The 15,192-nt window shown below is 54.6% G+C and overlaps 1 protein-coding gene across 1 annotated transcript in view; it reads left to right on the top strand.

Annotated features, from left to right (window-relative positions):
- NCOR2 (nuclear receptor corepressor 2) overlaps positions 1-15,192 on the top strand; it is a gene marked incomplete at its 3' end in the record, with an annotated part of 186,193 nt that overhangs the window by 91,232 nt on the left and 79,769 nt on the right. The window contains exons 9-13 of the mRNA XM_009320956.1: positions 777-964; positions 2,321-2,414; positions 4,854-5,032; positions 8,716-8,770; positions 10,958-11,056. Coding sequence (XP_009319231.1) covers positions 777-964; positions 2,321-2,414; positions 4,854-5,032; positions 8,716-8,770; positions 10,958-11,056 — 615 coding nt within the window. The remainder of the gene's footprint in view (positions 1-776; positions 965-2,320; positions 2,415-4,853; positions 5,033-8,715; positions 8,771-10,957; positions 11,057-15,192) is intronic.

Below are 15,192 nucleotides of genomic sequence, written 5' to 3'. Positions count from 1 at the left end.
TTTGCTTTCGGGGAGGGGGGGGGAGCGGGGGGTATCCCGGTGCGCCCGCCCCACCAAGCCGTATGGCCTCGGACAGGGGCCAGGTGCCTGGCTCTTGGTTTCGGGGAGCCAGGCCTGTGCACAAAGCTGCCCTGTGGCCCCAGTCCTGCCGGCGCTGCCAGCGCGGAGCCATGAGCGCCAGGGACGGTGTGTGTGGGTGGGAAGGGGTGCCCGGCTGCGGGCGCCTCGGCAAGCCTCTCCCTGGCATGGCGAGCTGGCGGCTCCGAAATTACAGCTCTGTGCACGCCCTGCTTGCATGATGGGGACCTGCTCTCCTGCCCTCCTGTGTCCCCTCCCAAGGCCATGTTTCAGTCCCTTCTTGCTTGGTGGCCTCAGGCGGGCGACTTGCCCTCTCCCCGTGCATGGCCAGCCGTGTCGGAGCAGGGGCTCCCTCCCCAGCACTGGGGCTTTGGTTGCTGTATCAAACACCCAAGGTGCTGGAGGATGCTCAGGCAGAAGGTGTGGTGAGTGGGCAAAGCCACGCTGGGCAAGAGTCCTGGTTTCACCGAAGATGTTGGGGCTGGAAGGGAAAAGCCTGAGGGTACCTGATGGCCTGTTTTGAGAATTTACCCTTGGGTTGGTCCCAGACCCTGGAGCGTGTCCATGTCCTAATAAACCGTATTTCTTTAAGCAACATGAGTCACGCTCAGCCTGAGCAGCCATCGAGGGACAGACCTGGAGGAGCTGCCCTTCCCAGGCATGTCTCCTGAGCTCCCTCTCTCCTTCTGCCCTTTCAGGAACAGAAGTTTTGCCAGCGCTATGACCAGCTGATGGAGGCCTGGGAAAAAAAAGTGGAGCGCATCGAAAATAACCCCCGACGCCGTGCCAAAGAGAGCAAAGTGCGGGAATACTATGAGAAGCAATTCCCAGAGATCCGGAAGCAGCGGGAACTGCAAGAGCGCATGCAGAGGTTAGAGGAGAAGCGGTAGGAAGGGGCTGAGCTGGTATCGGACAGCCTTTCTCTTTTCTTTGGGGATGGGTGTGGGATTTGTTCACGGGAGGAGCGGGCTGGGATGGCTATCGGTCCCTTTTCTCCCCTTCTAGTCGAAGGCAAAGCCAGCAGACAAGTAGCTTTGCTGCTTTTTCCCCAGGGTGGCTCAGCACAGAGCCAAGAGAGAAGGAAAAATGTCAGGAATGTGGTTGCCCATCTCCCCTCTGCTGCTGATCTCCCGGCTGACCACGTTGGAGCAAGGGGCAGCTCCCTTGTGTGGGCCGCCTGGCTGGGACGGCGCTGATTACTGCCTTACTGGTGGGCCTAAACGAAGGCGTACAAGACTTGCAGATGGATTTGGTCATGTCAGTGATTTAATACATGCACATGCTTTGGTCAGAGCACGGGCAGGGAGAAGAAAGGTCTTCCGAGGTTATAGGAATGACCGCAGATGATATGAAAAGAGCAAAGTGTCTCACTGAAAGGGATGTCCCCTGTCTGTCCCATCCCCTAGCCCATTTTCTCCTCCTCATTGGAAGCGCAATTGAGGTCATATTGTTTCCTGCCGGGAGGAGACACGATTTCATGATCTCCACCCTTGTTGCTGAAAATTCCCTGTCCTTCCCGATTCAGCCCCGGGATCTTGCCCAGGGACACCTGATGTGTGCAGAACCCAAACCCTTGTGCCAGCGTCCCATCCTTGTGCCCCACAAAGAGCTGGATGGGTCCTAATCGGTGGCTTTATTTTATCTTAAAGAGAAGGGGAGAAATGGTACTGAGAAATGTTTTAAGCTTTTACGTGCTTAGGAAGACAAGTTTTAATTCCTTGGGATGCATGGCTGTTACGTTGGGTGATACTGGGGGGGAAGGATGTCAATGGCTGGTTTTGATTTAAAAGTTCCTGCAGCATTTGCAAACCAGATGCGGTGGCACAGTGCTAACGGCTCGGTGCTAACGCTGACGCCTTTATGCCATTGCTGCGTTGCAATGAACAGGAGAAAATAATGGGGGGAGCGTACGGTTGGGTTTGAAATATCCTTCTGTTGTAGTGATCCAGGAGGTGGCTGTTGGCACAGGTAAGGAAGGTTGTTAGAGGCTCTCGACTGTGAGCCCTAAGCCCGGGGGACACGGGGCACGGTGCTCTCCAGGCAGGAGTAAGTGCTGTCAGAGCCCACGGGGCTGCAGCGGGCGCCGTTCCTGCAGCGTGGGGTGGGGTGGCCTGGGTGGGGTGTTGGGATATGGCCATTATGGAGGTCGACAAGGAGGACAATAGGGCCAGCGAGTTGTCATGAATGTGGTTTACAAAATGGAGCATCAGTGTCTGAGTGTTTCACTGCCCTTTCCCAGCAGGGTAGGACAGAGGGGCAGCGGCGGGCTCTCCATGTCGGCCGCGCGCAGTGAGCACGAGGTGTCAGAAATCATCGATGGGCTCTCAGAACAAGAGGTGAGACCGGGCTGTCCTTTCTCCTCCTCTTCATCCCTCACTCCACTCTTTTCTGAGGAAGCCAGGAGAGAACCACCAGGTCCCACAGTGAAATCTGATACCAAATCCCACTAACTTCAGGCCGTGCTGAGGTTGGGGAGGTTGCCATGATGCCTAATACACTTTCTGGACAGGATCCAAAGCGAGGTGTTCGTTTAATACCCAGAAGTATCTCTCCAGCCGCCCGAGAGATGTAACAGAGCTGTGCAATGGTTCTGCAGGAGCGAAACATGGAGCAAAGCACCCCAGGAGCTGGTGGCCAGTGGGTAGGGTTTATTGGCATTCGACTGCCTCTTAGGGACCTGAAACCCCAGCATGCTGCTCATCCTGGGGAGCACCCCACAAACACCTCCTGGCTGTTGGTTTAAACTGGAAGCGGAGGTGGGAAGGGAAGGGAAGGGAAGGGAGCCAGTGCCCTGGCTGCCGGGTGGAGGGGTTTTTCTGTTTTGTTTTTTTGAATGGGCTGTGCGGCTTGACACAGGGGAATCCTATGGAATGAATGGTTTGTACGTGAGCCAGTTGGCCCACATCTTCTGGGAGTGCTCCATTCATCTTGAAACATCCCCGTGACCTTGGCTTCGTTTGGATCTGGTTTCACAAGGGTTCCACTCTCTTGGCACAGAGGCGAGCTGCAGTGAATGGATCGCGTTTGGAAGGGGAGAGCAGCCATTGCCCAGCAATAGCTGAGATGTTTGCTGCCTGTGCGCCACAGTTCGCTCCCTGCCCTGGGTCCCAGGCAGTTTGCTGTTAGCCAGTTAAGGCAACGACCCGGAGGATGTGGATCTCTGAAGCAGAGGCAAATTTCACAGCTCTGCAGAGGTCATGGCCGAGGGGAGCGTTAGACGATTGCCTCCGACCTCCTGCACAGTGGGCTGCTAAACTCCGCCCCAATAGCCTTCTGCTGAGCCCCAAGGCACCGCTTTGCTTGTCTCAGAGGAGACCTTAGGAGCTTCCAGCCCTTCCACAGGGTTGGAAGGAGCAGGGAGGTGAGAGCCGGGGAGCGTCGCTGGCAGCAAGGGCCAGCTCTCTGCCCCGACGCGTTGCTGGAGAGGAGAGAGGTCTGGCGGGGTGTATCTGCAGCGCTTGGCACCCCGAGACCCTGCCAGGTGAAGGGAGAGGCCCTGCGCTCTCAGCTGCAGGCAGTGCTCCTGCCAGCTGCCTCTCTGCCTGCCGTGGCTCTGCACAGGGGCTTTCTCCTTTCGGCTGGGGCAGCCTGCGGTTGTCAGGGTCGATGCTCTGGCTGCAAGCTGTCCCTGACCTCTGACGATGAGATGACACCCCCAGGGCATCTGAAGCAGCCGGTTGCTAAATGGGAGGTGTCCTAGTGAGGATGAGGAACATGATGAAATGAGTTGAAACGTCCGTGTCTGTGCAGAGCACTGTGTTTTAGGAAGAGGAGGCTGGGTCTGACCAGTCACGGCAGGGAAGCAGAGCAGTGCTGGGCAGGCTTGGGTTGGCAGCTTGCTGGAAGGATTGGACGTTACTGTTCTCCCAGGAACCAGTGTCTAGCTGTAAATTAAAATAACAGCACTTGAGACCTGGCCTTCCTGGGTTAATATCTCTGACCAGTGCCATCCCAGGCGAAAGGGAGTACTCGGAGTGACAGTGCTTGCTAGCAAACAAAAGAGGCTGGCCAGAGCATGCCTTCGTCCCCACAGGGCAGACCTGTGCCGGGGGACCACCAGCAGCTCAGCCGAAGGGACAGTCCCGGTGTTTGGGCAGGGGACGGCACAAATGAGACATCACATTGGCCACTCTGTTGCAAATACTTAAGGAAACCAGTGTGCCCAGTCTGGCCTGTCCTGGTGTGCAGCCGGGGCTCTAGATGCACTTTGCGCTTAAATAGGATGGAGTAAAAGCATCAGATTATGTCCGAGGGTGTTGCAGTAAGAGGAAAGAAAGGAATGACGGCCCCATTACGGTGACATTTGAAACCTTCTGGAACAATATTAGGTTTCCTGTGGAAGGGAAACACGACGTCTCCCTCTGCCCACCCTTTCAGAAAGCTTTGCCGAGCTGACGTGCTTCCCTCGCAATTTGGGTTGGGGAGCTGAACCTCCACATGGCCGTGGGTTTAGCTGGGAAGGTGTTTGCATTCCTTCTGCCACCACTGCTTTGACTCGTCTCTTGTCATGGTCAGAAGCTGTTGATATTAAGCTAGATATTTCCATGTGGTATCTTAAAACCTTTTATTTCAAAATGAAAGATCAATTGTTTCCTGGCTGACAGCGATAGCCTCTTTCAGCATTTAATTTACAATTACTCTAACAATAAAGCTGTCTAGTGCTTGCTTTTGGATTCTCCTGTTCCTCCGCCTGTCCTTTCCTCTCGAACATCTGTCCTCTGTGGTCCCTGCGGGCCCATGGTGCTGACCAACTGTTCTCTCTGCTTTCCCCAAAGAACCTGGAGAAGCAGATGCGCCAGCTCGCTGTCATCCCGCCCATGCTCTATGATGCTGACCAGCAGCGCATTAAATTCATCAACATGAACGGCCTCATGGATGACCCCATGAAGGTCTACAAGGACCGGCAGGTGATGAACATGTGGAGTGAACAGGAGAAGGAGACCTTCCGGGAAAAGTGAGTGCAGCCCACACGCCTCTCTTTGCGTAGCCCTTGGGAAGTGTAGACAGGACCTGTGCAATGCTTTGGCCAGGGCCCCAGCACGCTAAGGCATGAATTTCCTAAGGGCTTGTCTTGCCCCCCTGGGACACAGCCGCAGTCGCTGTGTTGCCTTGGACCTGGGCACAGGGTGATGCACCTGCACAGAAAACTCAGACCTTTCTATATGGTTGGTGTGTTCATGCCCACGTGCAGAGATGTGGGAAACTGCTGCTGCTCACAACACGGTGAGAACTAGAAGTTTTTCTGCTTCCCCTCATTGTATCAGCCAGTTTAAGGATAAAGCCAGTGAAACCCAATGCTCCATACACTGTTACATTTTTGGATTTACGTGCCTGTCCTTTGGGCATTGCGTGTCCAGAGGGATTCTCAGGGCTGTCAACATCCAACCCCCCACGCAGACCCCCTCAGGCTGCAGCTCCCAGCCGGTGCCCGTCCCTCAGCACTCGGTCCTGCTCTCTGCAGGATTTGCCACCAGCTGCTGTTTCCATGGATGCATTCCCACATCAGACACGTGCAAACTCTGGCTGCGGTGCTTTCTCTTGTTTGCAAGCAGTGTTTGAGAAAAGCTTTGCTTTATCGACTGAGATCACTTGGGGGATTTCTGATCCTTTCCCTGGGTACCACCACGCTGTCAGCCAAGCTGTGGGTCCCAGCTCAGTCTCACATCCAGACTCCTCCGTATCTCATAGCCTAGCGGGGACCCCGGTGTGTTTGCACAGAGGACCAGATCATCCTTGGTGCCCCCAGCGTGCCCTGTGTGTCTGTAAAAACAGAGCTGGAGTTCAGCTTCCAGCAGGATGAGCTCTGCCGGGGCTCGCTGCTCTGGACATGAGGGACACGTGGGTGCCCCAGGGTCACCTTGTCCCTTGTGGCAGCACCACCTTAGTCTGGCCTCCAGACGATTGTGAGACAGCTCCGTGGATTACGAGCAAGCCCAGGACCAGCCATGCTGGAAGCCTCTCTGTGTCTGGGATCCCTCCTCCTGTCCCTGCTCATGATGACTCCTGTTTGCAGCTGAAATAACTAATTGCCAAGATGGACCAAAAAAGAACAAAACAAGCAAACCGGCTCTAAGCCTTTGGTAGAGGAGAATCCTTATTGCTAATTAGCCTTAAAATGTGACACTCCAAACAGCAAGGCTTGCCCGCAAATGACGCAAAGGCTAATTACTTGGTCTTTAATGGCGGGGCTGTGCCTGGCTAATGGGGCTGGAAGAATCCACACCCAGCTCGTGCATCCTGCTGTGCACGGTGGTTTCTGTGTCATCACCATGGGTGATGGGGAGTTCAAGGCATAAATACAGGAGGATTTCAGGGCTCTCACAAAGCTCATTTTAAGAGATTGGTACTTAGGAGCAGTAAGGAGGGCCAAGGGAGTCCTGCCCCAGCTCTCGCCCTGATCCCGGTATACGGGTAGCTGAGCTGCCTGGTGTGCTGCAGCTTCTGGCCTGGGTATTTAAGGTGAACCAAAATTCTGTCATCTGTGATCATGACCCAGAGCCGGCCTCTTCCTGAGACTGTGAAAACCTGGTGCAACCTTTTGTTCAGCCCTGATGGCAGGAGCTCTCAGAGAAAACAGCCAGGCGCTGCAAGGCCAACGAGCTCCAGGTCTGAACGCATTTTAGCCGTTAAAACATAACCACGGGAAGAGTCTGATTTGATTTGCTTCTGGGCAGGATTTCGGGTCTCTGTATTGAGAGCCCATCACTAGCCCTCTCCAGGGGGGCCGTGGTTTGCTGGTGAAGGAGCAGGGATGGCTGCGGTACCCCTTGATCCCACTCAGGCATCAAGGCCCTGTTGTGCTGGGCACCGTGAGAACGCAGCATCCGTCCCTCATCATGGGGACACGGTCTGGCCCATGAAAAACAGTAGATTGTCATCCGCGTTGCCCCTGACACTGCGTTAACATCATTGATAATGTGGCCATGAAAACCCTGTCCCTTGGTTTGTGCTGTGTACAGCGTGATGAGCCAGCTCCAGAGCTGTGTTCTCATCCCAGTCTGTCTAAGCAGCCCAGATGCTTTTCTTTTTTTATTTTTTGCTTAGCATTTCTGGTTTCCTTTTTTTCTTTTACTTATTTATCTAGTCATGTGTCTTGGGGCATCTCCCTTGGTGTCTGTGTTATATCTGGGGCAGGGGGGAAGTTTTGCCCTTCAAAACACTTGATGGCAGAAAGGCTGATAGAGACTTTGGTCCCCATTAAGCACCCGAGCATCACACTCCCATTGCTGTCCATGCTCCTACCTCCCATGTTCCCCCCCATCCCACATTGTAACCCACAAAAGCCTCATGCTGGCTGCAGCAGAGAAGAGATCCCTTGCTCTGGTGACCAGTTACGGTGACAGGGCTCTTGCAGTGCCACCCAAACCAGATGGGGGTCCTGCATCAAGAAGGGCATCAGCGTGTGGGTGACAGCACCCACATCCTGCTGCCGTGGCTGAAGTCGGTCAGGCCCTTTGCTGAGCTCAGCTTGGTGCCCTGACGCTGAGTTTGGCAGCGGGGCTGAGCCACGAAGGCGGGAGGAGAGGGCTCGACCATCAGCTCTGGGGGAATCACCGGCAGGGCGGGAGGCACTGAGCTGCTCAACACGTCTCGCCCATGTTGCATCCACACCGCAGCTTGCCTGCCTCTTACCTCCGAACCATTTGCCCAGGGCACAGAGCCGTCAGGTCCTGGGAGCTGGCAGAGCCACACATGCCACGCGGGGCTGGCCCTGGCCACTTGGCTCCCTGGGGCAGAGCCCGTGCTGGTGGCAGCCTCTCTGCTGGGACCACTGCTGTGCTCCAGCCCCGGCACAAGAGCCAGGCTCTCCGTGCTTCGGTGATGCACGAGTTAACTGTCCTCCTGCTAGCGGGAGCACCTCATGCCAAGGGCTTGTTGGCCTTCGGCACTTCCCCCCCAGCTAGGTGAAGGGATTTGTTGGAGGAGATGTCTTTGCGCCAGGGGACAGCTTGCGCCCAGGGACAGCTTCCCCCCGGCGGGCGATGCTCACTCCCAGGCTGCCGGAGCCGTGGGCAAGCCTGCTGACAGCTTCTCTGCTCGCTGGGCAGGAGGCAGCATTCCTCGGAGCCGCTGTGCCACCGGGGGTCTCTTGAGCAACTCGGCAATGTTGCAGCTCTGTGCTTCCTCCTGGGGTTTGGGTTTCCCTTCATGTCTTTTGCAGCTGCTCCTGACAGCCCAGCCAGGCTTTTGGGGTCCTGCTCAGCAGTGGGGGCACCCCTGGCCATGCTGCGGGGTGCCTGTGCTTGGCCATTGACAGCGATTCCTCGCCCTTTCCTTGCCAAATCCTGAGGCCTCGTCCAGGTGTGCAGCTGCCCTCTGTGCCCATCCTGCCATTGGTACGGGTTTGTGTGGCCGTGGGATTGAGCAGGGTGACGGGCAGCTGTCACGCACTGCCAGCCCCCCTGCCCTCTCCCACCCCATGATGAACATCTGCGCATCAAAGCTCCCAACCAGCCCGGCTCAACTGGGCTAAATTTAAAGTTCCTGTCTTTCTGGGAAACTGAGCAGCAGACAAATATTTTCTCAAACGCCTAAGTCCCTCGGGGAGCTGGCCTTGCTGCTCCGGGCACGGCAGCCCAGCTGCCGGGGGGGTCAGAGCCGGCACCCACACTAACCCTCTCCCTCTCGCTCCCACAGGTTCATGCAGCATCCAAAGAACTTCGGCCTGATCGCATCCTTTCTGGACAGGAAGGTAAGCCTCCCTGCCTGGCTTTCACCTGCCTGGCGCGCTCTTCTCCATCACACCGCTCCCTTTGGTGCTGTACCAGCCGGTGGATGCTGGGCATCTGTGGGCAGTGGTGGCTCAGAGCCCCGGGCATGGTCCAGACACTTCCCGGCTCCCTACAGAGACAAGGGACTGACTCAGCTGCGGAGAGACAGAGCCGTGAGATGTGTGAACGCATCCAGCCTGGCACGTAGGCGTTGCAACCCACCCCGTGATCTGCCTGAGGGACCTGCTTCCCAGCATCTCCTGGAGGCATTTTGCACCAGCCAGGCTGTCACACAGGGGGTGTGGGCACCCGGCTGCCCAGCACAAAGCAGAGGGGTCCCTTCCTCGTGCAGGGAGGGGATCTTGAGGGTGGGCTGAATCCCAGTTCATCCAGCAGTTCAGGTTGGTGTCATGTAAGCACACACACCTCCCCTTGGTGTTTAGGAACAGTTTGCTCGCAGGAGGGCCTGACCTTTCCCAAGCCTCTGTGTTGTGCTTCTTGGACTTTTCCTTTTTGCTGTTAATTTGGCTGATGGAAGATTTGAAAAAGAGATCTGAAGGAAGAGTGAGTCTCTGGTCCCGTTCTGAGCAAGGCCAGGTACCTTTTGTGGGACAGGCCATATGGGCAGATCCTGGACAGACCCAGCCTGGAAAGACAGTGATGGACCAGGTGCTCTCCTGAGCAAGGAACACTTGAGAGCTGCTTCTTCTCTGGTCCTTGTAGTTAGTTGCATCCTCTGCCCGTCTCGTGCAGTGTTTCATCCACGCAGTGTCCACTCACTCTGGGGGAACCCCTCTGCTTTCAGGGGGGGTGGCCTGCAGATATCCCTTCCAGCCTAAACTGTTCTCTGATTCTGCATGACTCAGGCTGGGGAAATTATTTATAAGACCTTGACTTTCCTGCCCAAAGCAGCAAGCAAGCAAAGGCCAGCAGCAATCTCGTGCTGCTGTTGTCACTGTAAGATACCAGGCTCTTTTCAGCCTTTCCCACTTGTTAAAGCCGAAAGCGGTGGGACTTGGATGATGCTCACAATCCAGTCTGTGTTCCAAGCTGTAAAATGTCTTCTAATTTTATTTGTACTCGTTTGTAAATCAGGCTGTAATTATGATACAGAACACATCCATTATCCTGTTGGAGAGAGATGCAAAGTATGGCTCCATGTAATGAATTAATAGATTTTTAAATTGCACTATAAAAAAATAGTGATCTTAGCCCTTGGAACAGATGACTGTAAGTTTTTGTGTTCGCGTGTGTGTGTATAATCAGGGCTAGATTAGAAAGAGATCCAATTAACACTTTAAAAGTTGCAATCTGTTTTTGCAAATGGTTCCACTCCTTGCACGGGGATAGAGAGAGCACAGCCCCCCTGCACCCTCTGGGAGCGTGCAGCAGCACCCTCTTCCCGGGTGCTTGCAGGCGTGATGGGTCTGTGGGGTTATTTCTGTTCATGCAACCGCTGATCCTGTATGTGAAGGTGTAGCCAAAGACCAGTGTTCAGGTGCACACCCAGTTCAGCAAAGGGCTTTTCCCACCGTGGGCACACTCTGTGCTGTTCAGGAGCAGAATATGTCTTGGCCACGGCTCCTTGTTTTCCTAACGTGTCTGATCCGGGACAGCGCTCGCGGAGCCAACTGCTGGAACAGGAGTTGGGATGGTGGCTCCTGAGCGCCGGGATCTCAGTCTGTCTGCGGGAAAGTCGTGCACACTCGAGCCAGCGAACTTAATGGCTGGAAATAATGCTAGCTGACAGTCGCGTGGCAGGTTGTGCCTCGCATAACCACAACACAGGGTGACAGGCGGCTCTCCTTCTTCTGCCTTTAGTTGCCACAGTCATCTGGGGCCAGCCCTTCCCCCTGCTTTGCTTCCAATGAGGGGTGCTCTCTGCTCTGCACCCCTGTCTCCGTCTCGGCATGTCTGTGGGACGGCCCCCGTCTGTCCCGTGGAAGAGCTGAGCCTTTTTACTAGGTCAACGTGCATTGCCCCCCACTTCCAGCTCCACCGAAGGGCTTTGGGAGGGATGTGCAGGGAAGCCTGTTTGGGCTGCAGATCTTCAGAAGTAGCAGGAGACCTGGCGATGGCAGGGCCTGAACACTGCTCCTGGAAGTCTGCACCCTGACAGAGCAAGGGGCCGGGACCTTCTGTTCCCTGACTTGCCTGTGTTGTTGCAGACGGTGGCAGACTGCGTCCTGTATTACTACCTGACCAAGAAGAATGAGAATTACAAGAACCTTGTAAGAAGGAATTACCGGCGGCGCGGGAAGAGCCAGGTAAGAGCTGGAGGAGCACGTGGAAACGTCGTCCCTCAGGCTGAGCAAGGAGCTGCAGCGCTTTGCACTTGCAGCTTCTCAGCAGCACTTTCTCTGAGCACCCCAAATCCTTCTTTTCTCCCCTCCCCAGATGGAGATCTTGCTTGCAGACTGAGATGGGGCTGTGGTTTTGCTCTGTGTAGCTTTTCAGAACATCCTGTTTTCTGGCAGTTGATGTTTGTCCGTCTCCATGCCAAGGTCACAGTAGCTTTGAAAAAGCAAACAACAAACCCAAGATGCTTGAAAAAGGGGATGGAGTGAATGCAGAAGACCTGGCCAGGTGTCAGGAGTAGTACGGGGTTGCCCATGCAGCCTGTGGCTCTATGCGAGAACCGAGTGGGGCCCGTTTCTCTCTCCCCTCCAGAGACGGCAGCCGGCGTGCCAACAGGGACAGGGCTCCTGGGGGCTGCGTGCTGGATGGGGATGCTCCTGCCTTGCAGAGCCTGCCCAAGGCTCTTTCTGTGGGCAAAGGTGTGGGAGGAGAACGACTTGGGTGGGAGTGATTTCTGGTGACCGCCTGAGCAGAGGCATATAAAGTGCTATCTGAAGTGCTGGAGGGTGTCTGAGATCCCCGAGGGGGCTGGCAGATTTGGCGCTGAAGCTAGAGGAGACCCTTAACCCTTTGGTTAAGGGCCAGGCAGGTACCTAGGGCACCACGAGGTGTCTGGGGGTAGGTGACTGAATCAACCCTTGCCGTTACATAGCCTAGATATAAAATTAGACGCGACCATGCCAGTGTTGCTGCTGATACCACGATACCAAGGTACTCAGATAAGTGCTGACCTTTTGGGCAGGTACCTTGTCCCCACGGATGCTTTCAGCTAGAGGAGGGTCCTGCTGGTAGATCCCCAGGTCCATGAAGTGAACGATTATCCATGTCATGAGGAGAGTGAGGTGACCGCAAAGGGAGTATCTCTCCAGATAACGTGGGGATAGGATGGAAAAACTGACCTGGCCCATGCCACCACTGACATCAGCAGCTCCTCACACTGCATGGCCATAAAAAGCAGCACTTGGGTCTAGATCCTGATTGGGAGGCAGATAGGTAGCTTTGCTCCAATTTGATTTCTGCAGCATTAAGACATCAGAATAGCTAGCACATGACGAATGTCATGGACGGGGCCCAATTTTCCCTTCTTTTTTTCAGAGACATTGGAGATGGATAAAGCCCTATTAGATTATCCAGTCTCTCTCCCAGCAAACACAGGGTGGTTCCCTCCAGTACATTTTTATAGTGTTTACCATGGTCTGTTTTGTTAGATCACAGCAACTAGAACATGAGACCACATTTGTTTCTTGTTAGCAGTGGAGACATTTAGCACAGCTCATTCTGGTTTCAATGTTAAGTTGGGCAAGTAACAAGTGTGGAGGGAGAGAGGCAATCTAACGCTCGGCTCTGCATCTACCTACCTACCCCAGCAGCCACCTGCGCCCAGCAGGTACTATTGGTATTTTGGTTTTTAAAAGTATCCAAAGCATCCTTCGCTGCAGAATTTCCCACGGCGCTTGCCCTCACTGATGAGTCTGGTCCAGCCTGGGCAGTCGTGATCGTGTGCTGCCATTTGGAGCCTCGTTCAGTGCCAGCCTTTGGAAGCAGGGACTTGCTGCATTGACCGTAATAAAAGGCAGGACTGTTTTTGCAAGTAGGGGGTAGCAATATTTGTAAATCGTTAAGAGGCAGAGGCTGCTGGGCTCTGAGGGGAGCGGATTGCACCTCCACTGGAGTGGAGCTTGACCAGAACGTTATTGATTTGGAAAGAAGAGTCAGATCTGTGATTCTGGGGGGGGAAGTGAAGCAGTGAATATTTCCTGTTACTATGGGATGCTCAGGTGGAAGACGAGATATTCAGACAAGCTTTAGGAGCCCAGGGCTGGCTGCACAAATAGCAGTAGGAGAGAGGTGCAGAACAAAAGTTGCTGCATAAAATCCAGCCTGGAGCAACTCTCCCCCAGAGATCTTGGGAGGTCTTGAGATGCACACTTTGTGCTGCGATACCCCCGCTATTTCTGTACGTCGCTTGCATCCGTTTCCTGCGAGGCTGCGTGCAGGGGAGCGCTGGAAGAGCCTGCGTGCAGGCCTGGGAAGGGCACGCTGCTGTGGAGGGGAGACAGTGGAGCTGGCCGGGTCTGTGCCGCAGAGGGAGGCTGTGCTGGGGAGAGAGTTGTTTTAGGGGGGGATTTTAAGGTAATGAAGCAATGTGGTGTTAAAAGTCTTGCCAGAAGCTGGTGGGAGTGGTGAAGCATCTCCCATGCACCCCTTCATGGAGCCAGGGTCTCCCCTGAGCGCGGTGCCGACGGGACCTGCTTTCCCAGGCCAGGCTGGGTCACCACACGGCTGCACAGACCAGCACGGGAGAGGTTAGATCCTGGCAAATCTGGAGGCCTAGGATGGAGGGATGCTCCAGATGGGATTTTTGCTTAGTGAGGACCTTCAGAAACTGCTCAAATTCTGCCTACACCTGCAGAAGGTGTCCTCATTTGGGAGTAACTTGTCCCAGAGGCTCAGCCGGCACCTTGGCTGCACGTCCTCCCTGCTCGTTCCCGGGGGGTCCGCCTTCATTGTACCAGTTCAGCCATTTGCGGGGCTATCGACTGAACTGGGCTGCGAGGAACTAATCTGAGCTTAAAATAGCTTCTGTTGGCCCCAGATTGTTTTTAACCCCGTGCAGGTCCCTCATCCTGTGGCCTCGCAAAGAGTCGGGGCTGCGGCTGGGGAGCGGCGGTGTTGGGCTTCCCCTGCACTGGGGGCCCTGCCTTCACCTGCCCAGTCTCAGCCACCAGAGACGGCGACAGGATGAAGGACAGGAGACACGATGGGACGGCACGGGGATGGGCAGCGTGCAGGGAGGAGCTGGGGCTGCGAACACTCTTCTTGCAGCACTGGGAGACGTGGCACCGTGTTCCCGGCGCTGCCTGTGCTCCAAGCACGGATTTTCCTGCTGGTAAGGGTTCAAGCAGTTAAACGCCAAAAGTGAGATTTAATTGATTCAGAGGAGGGGAGGAGAGGTTGACTTTGATATCGGATGAGAGGAGCAGATGAGGTCTGATACAAATAGCGTTTCAAGTGGCCCTATGCTGTTTTCTCGCTCCTTTTCTCACGGAGAGGTTGGTGGTCTTATTTGCTCTTGGAGGCTGCAGGGAGCTTGAGAACGAAGTGGAGATAATTACACGTAGAAGTAAAGCTACTCTGGTGTCAAGATTATCATTGTGGCCTACTTATTAAAAGTCCATTAAAAAATAAGAATCCCACTGCTTCCTGGCTGATGGTCCCCTGGCAAAGGATATTCCTCATAAAGCTGCTACTTATTGCTAAAAATCTCCTGCCAAGAGCGGGGACTTCACATGATTCTGCTTCCAGTTTGTCAGAAAACCGAGCAGCCGCCCGCTCCGAGGCAGGGCGCATGCTCCCGGCACACCGCCTTCCCCAGCGCCGATGAATGAAAGGCGCATGCATTTGATGGATCATTATGCATAATATTCAGGCTCCCATGATGAAGATCCTTTCTAAAATAATCCTCTGTGTTTGGGTATGGAAAATGCTATTTAACCCTGAAAGGGGGGAATCAATGGGAAGAGGAATAACTTCCAAGCATGTAATTGCTCATTGGGAAAAAAAAAAAAAAAAAGAGAAAAGTTTGAGTCATGGTAAAACGGTCTAATCCAATATTCAATGTATAGTAATAAGCATAAATTTGCATGAGCTTGTAATGAGAAGGCCCTTGCGTGGATGTGTCGCCTGGGGGGCTGTCGCAGTCGCTCTTCAGCGTATTTCAAAGAGCATCTCTCCGCAAACACCCCTAATTCTGTAGCGGGGGGCACCAAAATTGAAGCTAGGCAGTTAGCGCCATGTGCTTCGCTCTTCGGACAAGCTGTTCAGCCGGGCTGTAGTAGCGCAAGCGTTGGGCTGAAACTGTGCTGGAAGCAAAGTGACTCTATTTCAACATAATTATTCTGTGCGGAGTGTGGGGTTTTTATTCCGGAATAAATTCACTTTGATTTTGGAGTAGCGTTGCCCACGTGGCAGTGGAGCGGCCGCAGCACGCCGGTTATGCTTCCTGCAGCAGTGTTGGTGAATTCCCAGGGGGAGAAGCTGCCCG

Source organism: Pygoscelis adeliae, unplaced genomic scaffold, assembly GCF_000699105.1.
Source record: "Pygoscelis adeliae isolate BGI_AS28 unplaced genomic scaffold, ASM69910v1 Scaffold353, whole genome shotgun sequence".
NCBI classification, from domain to species: Eukaryota; Metazoa; Chordata; class Aves; order Sphenisciformes; family Spheniscidae; genus Pygoscelis; species Pygoscelis adeliae.
This window is presented reverse-complemented; position numbering and strand designations above follow the sequence as displayed.